This window comes from Pinus tabuliformis, chromosome 8, assembly GCF_031772625.1.
Source record: "Pinus tabuliformis cultivar Carrire ecotype Pingquan chromosome 8, CPIR1, whole genome shotgun sequence".
NCBI classification, from domain to species: domain Eukaryota; kingdom Viridiplantae; phylum Streptophyta; class Pinopsida; order Pinales; family Pinaceae; genus Pinus; species Pinus tabuliformis.
In genome coordinates, this window is record NC_142294.1 from 962,134,727 (window position 1) to 962,146,710 (window position 11,984).

At 36.1% G+C, this 11,984-nt stretch overlaps 1 protein-coding gene across 3 annotated transcripts; it reads left to right on the top strand.

Moving 5' to 3' along the window:
• The first annotated feature begins 429 nt into the window (after positions 1 to 429).
• Positions 430 to 11,776, top strand: LOC149238663 (uncharacterized). 3 transcript variants are annotated; one of them, XM_089367022.1, is made up of 5 exons: positions 439 to 724; positions 815 to 1,015; positions 10,961 to 11,047; positions 11,141 to 11,233; positions 11,406 to 11,762. In XM_089367022.1, the coding sequence occupies exons 2-5, from the start codon at positions 899 to 901 to the stop codon at positions 11,601 to 11,603; spliced, it is 495 nt and encodes a 164-aa protein (XP_089223148.1). In that variant the 5' UTR covers positions 439 to 724; positions 815 to 898; the 3' UTR covers positions 11,604 to 11,762. The 3 variants fall into 3 exon arrangements, with proteins under 3 accessions (XP_089223149.1, XP_089223148.1, XP_089223147.1); XM_089367021.1 differs by having other exon boundaries at positions 439 to 645; XM_089367023.1 differs by lacking the exon at positions 10,961 to 11,047 and having other exon boundaries at positions 430 to 645; positions 11,406 to 11,776.
• The last annotated feature ends 208 nt before the right edge of the window (positions 11,777 to 11,984 follow it).

An 11,984-nucleotide genomic window follows, 5' to 3' on the forward strand; every position in this document is an offset into this window, starting at 1 on the left:
TTATTAACTATTAAATAGACTTACTATATATTCTCCTTTGTTTGCACCCACCTTATATGTAAAAACATATAAATATTTTCAATACAACCAAATTAAAATCATATTTTTCCATTTAAAAATTATTAAATTGAAATTAAAAAAAATTACACCTAATAAACTTAAACAACAACCATAAAATTATATTATTATTATTATAAATATTTTCTAACCTAACCAATAACCAAAAACATTATATAGTTACTTCTTTAGTGATGTGAAAATAAAAAAAATGTATTTATTGTTTTAATAACACCTAATAAACTTAAACAACAACCATAAAATTATATTATTATAAATATTTTCCAACCTAACCAAGAACCAAAAACATTATATAGCTACTTAACTAGTGATGTGAAAATAAAAAAATGTATTTATTGTTTTTCACTATGAAATTAGCATTTTTGAAAAAAGGTAAAGCTTTACTTTTCTTTACAAAACCCCTCCCAACCCAAACTTCGTTTACGTTCTAGAACAAGAAGGAGGATCTGTTCGCTTTTCGCAGGGCGGGAGCGAAAACGAGATTGCAGAGATTTGCGAATTAGGGTTTCACCAGTAGCAGACACTCGAACCCCACGATCGGTTCTTCAGTCCATTGACGGCACCAAGGTATGTTCCATTTTTAACTTCAATGGATTTCCACCCGCACATTCAGTCTTCCACACAGAGAGGAGTACACGCATTTCAGGTTTCTGGTTCAAAATCCAGTGTGTTTTTAGCAGCCACTCTTGTATGTTTAGGTTTTAATCTCTGTGCTGCAATCTGTTACTGTTTGCAGGGATGGCGCTGGCATTTGATGAGTACGGGAGGCCATTTATCATAATAAAGGAGCAGGAGCAGAAGACCCGAATCAGAGGCTTAGATGCTCAGAAGGCCAACATTGCGGCCGCCAGGTCCGTTGCGAGAATCCTCCTCACCTCACTCGGCCCCAAGGGAATGGACAAGATGCTCCAGAGCCCCGACGGCGATGTCACCATCAGTAAGCTTCTCTTCCATTTATTGAATCTCTATTTCTGGGTCGGTAAAACCCCTTAAAAATCTAAAAATCTGAAACTAAGTAGAATTTATTTTAAAAAACTTATGATTCGTAAGTAGCAGTTACTTTAAAAAATTTATAGGTTTTCCGAAAGGAGTGAAATAAGCAAATACTCTGCGATCTGCTTACTCTTCCTCACAAACTGTGAGGCCCGCCGAGCTAGATGCTCTACATACGACGCTGACTGCCTACGAAAGCTCCCGAATGGGTGAATGCGTTGAGATGTCACTAACATTGAGAGATAGACACTTTCCAGGGATCTACTTGGCGTAGAGGTACTTTTGGCGGGCTTTTCACTAACCAAGAAACTTCGTTTACAAATTATTTTGCTCAAAATAACACCAATTGCTTGACAGCAGAAGGTTCATAAAGAAATGGAAATAATAATTTTAAGAAGAATTTCGGAATAAAGAAATAAATTATATAAATGTCCACAAATGATGAAATGACATTAGGTTAATGGGACTAAAACTATATATTGATGCTGGAGTGCTTAAAGGTATTCGCTGAAAAGGAGAGACTACAAATAAGATTTCAGATTTAACAGAATGACGAATGATAAAATAACAAAGGGGTGATTATCTCAATTGTTTGTAGCCAATGTTGTTGAGCATCTGGCTGGTTCTGGTTACATGTTAGTAGGTAACCAGTTTAAATCCCCCAGATTTAGGTGCACTAGTCTATGTCAACAGTTTTACGAAGAATGCCATTCACAAATATGGAGAAGCATCTCTTGGATTTCCTTATCAGATTTTCAAGGGTTAGAATAACAGATAAACCTGATACAATGAAGACGAGCATCTGGCTGGTTCTGGTTACGTGTTAGTAGGTAACCAGTTTAAATCCTCCAGATTTAGGTGCACTAGTCTATGTCAACAGTGTTACGAAGAATGCCATTCACAAATATGGAGAAGCATCTCTTGGATTTCCTTATCAGATTTTCAAGGGTTATAATAACAGATAAACCTGATACAATGAAGACGAGACTAATAGCAGAAGCCTAGAAAATAAATAAGTCCTAATTTATCTAAGCGTCAAAGGAGAGGTATGCAGGGCCATAAACCAGGCTGGATTCTATCCTGGCAAACTTTATTGAAGCTCATCGGACTGCAAAGTTTGACGGGTTACGTGTGGAAGGGAGAACCCTGGTGATGGGTGTCTGTCTAGTGTCTACAAGATATAAGCTGAGAATTATAGCTTTTGTAAGATAGCATACCTAGATGGCCTTGTGGATTATCTGGATGATCTCAACTGTGCTTGGTAAGGGTGCTTCTGAATCACTGATCGTCTGTTATTTTTGCTCATGACTGGTGCATCTACCGGGTCATCGATGCTTCATCCAGCTGAAAAAATGATGCAATCAATCTAGTGGATCTGGGTCTGGAGGACTCATGCATGTCCTGGTCTTAGAGTATTTGGTTCGCTTTACTTTGTTCTTGAATAATGAACTCTGCTTTCACTGTTGTGGGGAGATTCCGGTCTTAATGGATTTTTTGTTGTCATTTCAAAATTTGTAGTGGAGATAGTGGATAAAAGCCATGCACTGCAACAATGCTCCCAGCCAGATAATTTCATTAAATTTTGGAATCTAATAAGAAAAATTGAAATCGAGTAATAGTTTGTGTGGGAAGCAAAGAAAGTGAGAAAAAAAATCTCTTAGCTTTGAGCTTCATTTATGTGTACTTTGTATAACGGCTACTTGGTTAACTTAGTAGGTCAGTCTTTATTATCTAAAATATGCATATTGAAGATTGGATATCACGGCAGTTTCTCCCTCACATCGCCATTGTCAACATGGTCGTCAGTGAGCATCTCTACATGAACAGAGGATCTATTTGTCCTTTTAATGTTAACAAATTTATAGTTAATTATATAATAAATATTTTGATGTACATGTACATGAGGACTGATTGGCGCCGTGAGCAAATCCAGGCAAGGGTAGGGGGTTCAAGAATTTTAAGGAAGGTTTCATCTTGTTCATAATTGTTGTGACAATTTTTCTGATTACTGGAGGTTCAAGAATTTCAAGGAAGGTTGCCTCTTGTTCATAATTGTTGTGACAATTTATCTGATTACCTTGACCTCCCTGATTTCAGCATACGTGTAACTAGGAATGGCTATAAACCATAGTAGCAAAATTTGAATCCGAATATGTATTCAAATACAACTCAGTATGGAAAATACCTAATAAAGAAATGCAGCATGGTTCCAATATGGAAATCTATATTTCTCAGTATGAAAATAAGCGTTTTGTTCCATATTTTAGAAGAATTTCATCCTCAGAACACACTAAAACCAGAAAAAGCAATTTATTCTTTGAAAATTTTGCAATGTAGTTTATTTTTAAGTGTTTTCTTACTGTTATTTTTATTTTTTTGAGGTTTTTGCTCTGTTTTTTTGGGGCTTATATGTTGATGGGTATCAAAGACATTATAAGGTAAGTGAACTGTTCTGTATCTGCATTGCAGTGAAAACATACTGAATTTTGTACTGTTGCCGAATTTCCATATAATAAAGAGCAATATGACCAAATCTTGCTACTATGCTATAAACTAGATTTCCAGCATTGAAATCCCCTTGTGTATTCAGCTATGGGTCCTGTGGGTCATCTCGACTCCCTCCATGATAGTCCTTAGAACATATTCAGGTTTGTATTTGTTCAATAGAAATGTAGGGAAACAAATATTCCTTTCAAAGGTGTAAGACTCTGTCACCAAGAAATATCTAATGTGCCTAAACATGGTTCTATCAACCCTATGGTTGTCTTGTGGTATTTTTTCTTGCTTCTCTGTTCTACACTACTTGGACACTCCATAACATTTTTCTACATTTTAATCATGCTATCCAGTGAGAAGATATACTTGAATTCTGAAAGGATATGTTATAATGCTGATACTACTTGTGACTGCACAGAGAGGCCCTGAGTCACTGAACAACCACCATTCTTCTGTGGAAAACTGGTTTCTGTATGAAGGGGTGTTACCTGCAACAATGCCTATGGACAATCCTGCAGAAAAATGGGCTATGCTTGAAAGGTGTGTGATCCCTTCAACATGCCGATAGCTGATGGTTATAATTTTGAAACATAACCCAGAGGAGAAAGAAAGGAAACTTCTTCCTAATCGCGCACAGGGCAGCCCTTTCATATTGATTAAGCCAGATGCAACTACAGTTCCATGGGAACAAGACCAAAAGCCATCATCAAAACACAGTGTTCCATGACACTAGGAAATAGACCTTGAGTCAATCTGGTAAATGCATTATCTGTAACAGTAAGAATAGATGAACCGTATTCCTCAGTAACTGCTATTCCTCACATCTAGAATTTTGCACCCCTTGGTATCCTTAGTGAGTCTTTTCCTTCTTTCCAGAATGGAATTTTAAGTGTAGGTGCTTTTGTGATTGTTTCATTGCCTTCTTGTATATTATTGGTCTCTCACGTGCATTCATGGACATGCATAGCCCACTAGATATCTGAGAGTCTGAAACAGGCTTGACAATTCTCAAAGTTTTGTAAACTTTTCTTGTCATTTTAGTATCTAGAGTCTTGTCTGCTATGGTTTGGAACTTCTTGAAAAAAATGTTGGAATTGGGGGTACACATGCTAGTTTTACATTTTTACCCAATATGGTGGTGTGTAGGGTATCACAAGATAATGTTTTGTTGGAAACACATCAGGATGGTTTTCCTGCTATTGATGTGAATGATTACTTCTGTTAAGCATATTTTGCTCTATGCCATGTTGTAGGAGGATGCATACCTGGGATTGAGGAACACATCCTATGGTCTGAGGGATTTGTCCAAATTTTGGGGACATGTCTTCTGGCAACATATCATAGTTAAAATTAGGCTTAACAGCAATAGCCATTTGTATCAACAGCAGGAAAACCATCATGTTCTATTGTCAACAAATTTTACCTCAAGATACACTTGGATTTGCCGAGTATTCATTGCAAGCAGGTTAAAGTTAAAACTAGCATTAGTACCCATTGCTAACATTTTTTTTCAAGAAGCTCCATACTTTATTTGCAACTCCTATACAGAAATGTCCTGAACAGCTCGAGATGCTCCTTGGCTTGCTACCTGATGTCTGCATGATGCAAAATTTAAAGTTGGGGGACATCCCATGTTATGGTCATATGCATCTAATTTGTAAATTTCATTTTCCTTCACACCATGCTTCTAATTTGTATTATGTATGAGAATTAACAAAGGAATGATGCTCTTTTTCCTCTTTTCCGCTTTCCACAATATTTGTTGTTTTTTTTGGTGAGTTTTCCATGTTCTAGATCCCACTTTGTTCCCACACACTCAAATTTTAGTTGCCTTGCTCTGCCACAATAATAATGCTTCAAATTCTTAGTTCTGGATTTGCTTATTCTTATTTTTAGATTTGCTTTAAACCGAATCTTTACCTGTAAATTGAGATTTAAACTTAGAGTTGTGTTTATAGATTCAGAAATAAAGTTGAGTTTTTGAAAAGTTCTCAAATGAGAGGCAAACGTTTTAGGCTAAGCACAACCATACCCTTTATTTTCCTCCCTTCCTATGGATTATAATTGATAATCTAATATTTTTTAACTTCATTTGATTCTCTGAAGTTGATTCCCTTCCTCCATTTTCATTAAAATCATCATGTTATAAGGCAAAAGGGCATACCTTTATATGAAATTTTGCCGGCAAAGAGTCCAAAATTAAATTTTGGACAATTAAATTTTCATGCAACTAAGCAACATTGCTTTTTAACAATACTCTTGGTTCAACATTTTTTGACAATGGTCTTGGTTCAGTACTTTCTTACGAGCAGAGCCCTCTCCATTCCTTCAAGCAAGAGTGGTCTCCTTGGAAAAACAATAAATCTGACCATTTCAATTTTTTCATAATGTAATACCTTGTACCGGATATCTTTGGTTTATGCCTTCTAAAATCTTGGATACCTCATCAATTTTTCCCTTAGAGAAACACTGTTTTACAGAGTCAAAAAGTTAGTTTCACAACCTCTTCTAATTCTTTTGCCTTCTAATTGTAATGATTTTACCACTTCACTGGTCTGAAATAGAGCAGACATTACTTCTGTGTATACTTTAACATGTACAGAGGATTTACAATCTATCACTTCTTCAAGAACTTTTTATGCCTCAATTTTTTTTCCTACCTTCCCAAGATGATGCATGCCATAGATAAAACTTGCATGACTTGGAACAACACGTTCCCTAAGCATTTTTTCAGTATCTGGGCAGCGGCTTGAACTTTCTTTGATTTGCAGCAAGCTTTGATGAGTGAATAGTACAGAGCATATGTGGGTGAGAGACCCTTTCTAATCATTATCGCCAGTTGATTCACTGCCTCATCCACCATACCCAACTTGCATAGGCCTCCAATGAATGTCCTATAGCAAACTATATCAGGATTTAAATTTTTTCATCTCCATTAGATAGTTCCTTGCATGGTCCACTCTACCAGCGTTGCACAAAGCATTGATCAATGCATTCAAATGGATTGTCCACTCCGAGAAAGGATTGTCCCTGATTTTAATATATAGTGTGACAAACCGTATGTGACAGGCAGGTGGAAAACTTTTCTCGCAATTGACTAAGCGAGGTCCTGCGAGCTAGACTTGAGACGGAAACCCTCGTCAGAAGTATATGCTTGGCTCTTTTCCAAACAAATGAAGAGTCAATGAGGTTTTGTGTAATCACTTCTGGTATCGTATTGGGTTATTGTTAGAAGCGATAATTGGATTCGGATTCTCATCGAGTGAGTTGTTCTGCTTTCTCAATTTGAGAGGGTTTGTTTGGAGGGAAAAACGAAAGAGGACATACAAGAATAGTGAGGGGAAAGATGCAGAGGAAGAGGATTGAGAACATCGCCAGCAGGCAGGCTACATTTTCCAAACGTAGGTGGATTGCTGAAGAAAGCTTATGAGCTCTCGGTGCTCTGCACTGCAGAAGTTGAACTTGTGATTTTCTCCCCATCAGGAAAGCTCTATGAACTGTTTTTTAGTGCAAATCCTACTATTTTGATTCTAATAATCATGGCTATGCAAACCTCATGAGATTCTTACTAATAACCCCGGTGGTGCAAGACTTAGTAAGCTCGATGTTGAAAAACTTAGTGTAAAACCTCCAACAACAACATAATCAATACATGATGTCAAAAAAAATGGAGAAGCATCCAAGGTTCTTAAGCAATGATGTAATGAATGAGGTGGAGAAGCATCCAATGTTATTGAGCGATGGTTAGCTATACGAGGAAACATGCAATGTCATCTTCCTTTCATTTTCATGGATATAACTTAATATAACTTTCTTATGTAGAAAACATGGCTTATCTTAGGCTTAACCATGCATATAAAATACCACCTATCATCTTCATTCAAAAAAGAATGGTGTCTTTGTTCATAAATATCAGTGATTAATCGTAGGAATGGCTATTATTCTCTATCAAACAAAATCAAGGACTAAGTAATGAAGATCTTGGTCGACAACAAAAATTATGATTATTAACTTCACATTAAAATTCACTTCATCTCTGCCACCTTCAAGGAAATCTTTGTTATCCATCACCATATTGATGTTGTGACTTGGTCCTTGAAAAACATTCAGCATGTTTGATTCATGGAAACCTTCAAGTTAGACAGTATATGTCATGCTAACTTGCAAGAGATTGGTGTGAGGTACATTGAGGCTTGCAGGGCCTGCCCTGCAGTTTGCCCTCATGAAAGCATAGAAGTAGATTATAACCAGTTTCTTAGGAAACCATGAATCCTTTCTAGCCTTGACATCTCTGTGACCAACAAGATATACAACTCCTGATAATTCAGAACACTTCCATAGTTCCAAATGTACATCACAAGAAGGAAGTAGGTGGCAAAAACCATTTATCCAACCATTTTCCCCCACTTTCATCAAAACTGCAGAAAAATAAATTAGCTCAGTTGATCCAAATAGAACAGGAAATCCAATCGCAAGGAATATATTTTTTGCCCATATAAGAACCATGACAAGAGTCACTAGGCTTGTAGTCACCATAATCATCTCTACCTTTGCAATGCCATATGCATTTGATATCTCGACCGTGCTCTTAAAACAATCACATACCAAGACACACATTATCATTAGAACCCAGTTGATGACAAGAATGTAGATCTGACCCATGAACCGTCGGGATGTGTGAATTATTTTCAATCTGGGAAAGCATCCTAGGGCCATGGACATTTTAATAGATGAAATTGTTGCTGAGATCATTGCCTGGCTTGCAATCATGGCAACAACACTAGCTATCACGAAGACTGGCCAGATAAAACCATCTGGAATTGAAGCAGAGAATACGTTCTCCACCACAGAGGGATGCTTCATAAGATATGCAACTTGATCCATGTAAGCCAATAGTAGGCATGGGAATACTACACATGTGAAGGCTATCTGGATGGATCTTACTGAGAAGTGACCCAAATCAGCAAACATAGCTTCAGCTCCTATTATGCATAACACGCAACCTCCTAGGGACATCCATGCTTTGATAGTGTTCCTCTTGAACAAGTAATAGATATAAACAGGATTGAATGCCCTTAAAATTGTCATGTCATGTTAAATAATATTGTAAAGTAAAATAGAACCAATAGAGAAAAACCATACCATGAGTGCCAGAGAAAATGTCATGCCTACTTTGCTTGTACCAAACTGTTTTATGCTGAACAAGATCACCAGGAATATGATTGAGACAATGACCACTGTTTTCAACTTTAGTATTTTGTCAAATATTAAGAAATGCGAAACATAATATATATGTTAAAGAAGAAACATATTATTTTTTTCCAAGGAAAAAAACGGTAACCTTTTATTAAAAAATTTAATGAAAAGTTACACTAGCAGATGCAATGAAGCATTCCGTAAGAAGCCACCTGGGCACGAGTGCTTTCACACCCAACATAGACGTGCACAAAGAATAAGAATAGAGAAGAGAAGAGAAAAGAAAAGAATTTCAAGTTTTCCTCCCCTTCTTCTTTTCGACCTTACGCCACTCTCCTTGAGTGGGCTCGATCGAGGCAATGACTATCTGTTTTTCAGCATTCTGAGGGCCTGTTTCTTTGTCTGAGTCTGAAGTGTCTGAGTGATGATACCGTTTGGTGCCTCCCATGCTTTGGTCCACGCTTGTCATCTGAACCTGTGAAGCCTTGTTGTCTGATGTGTTTTCCTTCTGGTTCTCTGTTTCATCTTCCTCTATAGTGGTATCATCTTCTTCTGCTTCTGTTTCTTCGTCTTCTTTTCTCTGTGAGGCTTTCATTTCTGCTGCTCTCTTCTTTACGACGTCATCTATGTTCTGCCATCCTTTTGGCTTCCTTTGTTGCGGCTTGCTCTTGTTTTGACTTTTGCATGCATTAAACAGATGACCTGTTTGTTGACATCCCCTGCATCTGAACGCTGTATTCTCATAATCCAGAGTTTGTTTCCACTGTGAATTGTTGAAATTTAGAATGATGCTATCAGGTAGTCCTTGGCTAAGATCTACCTCGACACATATCCTGGCAAAAGTAAAGATTCCTTTTATGTGTCTCTCTGAATCAATCTTTAACATTCTTCCAAGGGCATTCCCTGTAGCTAGTAAGGCCTTGTAGTGCCAAAAATGTATTGGAAGATTATGCAACCTTACCCATACTGGCATCCTTGATACCACCATGGTATTGGCATCAAACTCCGGGAACCATGGGGTAATAAACAGTCCCGCATTGCCCCAGAACCATGGCCCTTCATTGAGTATTTTTTCCTTGTCTTCTTCTGCGAGAAAAGTTACTATGAAAAAACCCTTAGAGCATAGTTTTATTTGACAATTTTTTGTCCAGACCGTGTAGATCCATTTGTACAAGGCATCAGTTCTAGGCCAGAAGCCGTTAAATCTACAAATAACAGCGTTTTTCTGTAGATCTGAGAATATGTATTCTACCTCTGGTAAATCCAACGAGATGGATGGGCTTTCTGGCGCTTGATCCACAATGTACTGCCCTGGGGGTGCATTATCAGTTGTAGCTTCAGAAGAAACATATTATATATCTTCAAGGAGAAACATATAATGGTAATGCAAAGTTTTAAAAGGTATGTGATCCTTAGGCTTATTGGAGAGTATATAAAAAATTTCACACCTTTTTATGAGATATGGGAGGAAAACATGTTAAAGATTTTTAATAAATATAAAATTTCCAAAATGATGCTAGTTATGTGTGATTCTTTTTTCATTGTTTGTGATTATGAAAAATGAAACTCAATGTTTTTTCATTAGTGCACACATATTTCATTATATAATTGCATATAGAAAAATCATTCCAGAGCCGATAACAATAAAAGTGAAGAATTTATGGTCCAACGTTATATTTAAGGGAGATGTTTGAGGATGACTTTTGAATTTTGTTTTTCATTTTAAGACATTTGGAGCAAATATTAGGAAGGACTTTGAGAAAGGATTGTCCTTGATTTTCGAAAATGGAGTTGTTCCTTTCCAGCCATATGCCCCAAGTGACCATCAAAGGGAGAGCTCATATGTTTTTTGGATGTTTTCTTTATAGCCATTTTTTTACACATATCCATAGAGTCCCCATGCCATTGATGTGAATTACTTGTTCGGTTTTTTTTAACCAAAATTTTTAACCAAACAAGAAAAATTTAAAAAATGCCTCAAGATCAAAGACTGAAACAAAGACCTATTGACATACCTTTTAAAGTATGGAAAGAACTTGTAAAATCATATGAGAAGTTGGATGCACAAAGAAAAGCCGGCAATGAGAGCATTCATGTATTGAATTTTTCATTAAACATTATTTAGAATGTATTAATACTTATAAGTATCTTAGACATGTATGTGTGTGAAAATAAATTGAATTGGTTTATGTTTAAGGACAAGGCATCCAAGGCGAGGTTAACCAAGACAAAAGTCACTCATTGTAGTGGCCAGAAAGGTTTAAAAGCACTGATAACAACCTTTGTAAGTATATTAAACATGTGATATTTTTTTAATAAATTTTGTACTAGAAGAAAGTCATTGTTATCTAATTTCTCCCTATTTACTTATTGATAGGAACTAAAATATGGAAGACCTCCAAATCATTTGGAAAAGGAGGTGCTGCAGCAAAAGAGATGGGTTGAATTTGTTGTTTGGATGGACTCTATGGTATGTAATCTTAGTTGGATTTCCAATATACTTTTAAACCATATTTTCATTTTATTTTTTAGTACTATTAGATATTATATCTTACCTCATTTTATGGTTAACATTGTATAACAAAAACATGCATTGTGTTATGTAATTAATACTAACATGTAATATTGATTTTTTTTGTCAGAATGCTATAGGTAATGATTGCCAAGACGATGATCCAAATTATGTTCAACATATATCAGGAGATGATGAGGATGAGGATGAGGATGGTGGTGGTGAAGCAGGAGATGATGATGATAGTTGCGGTGTTGGTGATGATGTGGATCAGAGTAATGAGGATGGTCAAGATGATCATGAGGATGATCTTGGTGGTGGTAGCTAGGCATGCACATGCATTGTTTTTTATGAAGAAATTATTGTGTAGAATGACATTGTTATGTTTAGATGGGTGTTGTGAATTTACCCTATATCAATGAGACATTTTGATTTTGTAATCATACGATGAGTTTGATTTATGTATGTTGTTAATTTATCGTAGAATAACGATATTCATGAAATATTTTGATTTGTTAATCATATTTGAATTTTACTTGTTTTGATTAAAAATAATACTGATTTTATTAGTATTATGTTGCTATTTTATACATGTTTTGAAAATTGTTAATGACACATTGTTATTTTTTTGGATGGATGTTGTCAATTTCTCTTAAATTTCTTTACAAATGATTTTGAATTGTGATATCTGCTTTAATGATATTTAGAA

Coding starts and splice junctions, on each gene's coding strand:
- LOC149238663 (XM_089367022.1), top strand. CDS start 899: ATGCTCAGAAGGCCAACATTGCGGCCGCCAGGTCCGTTGCGAGAATCC. Junction 11,048..11,140: donor AAGCACTGATAACAACCTTT/GTAAGTATATTA, acceptor ACTTATTGATAG/GAACTAAAATATGGAAGACC. Junction 11,234..11,405: donor TTGTTTGGATGGACTCTATG/GTATGTAATCTT, acceptor TTTTTTTGTCAG/AATGCTATAGGTAATGATTG.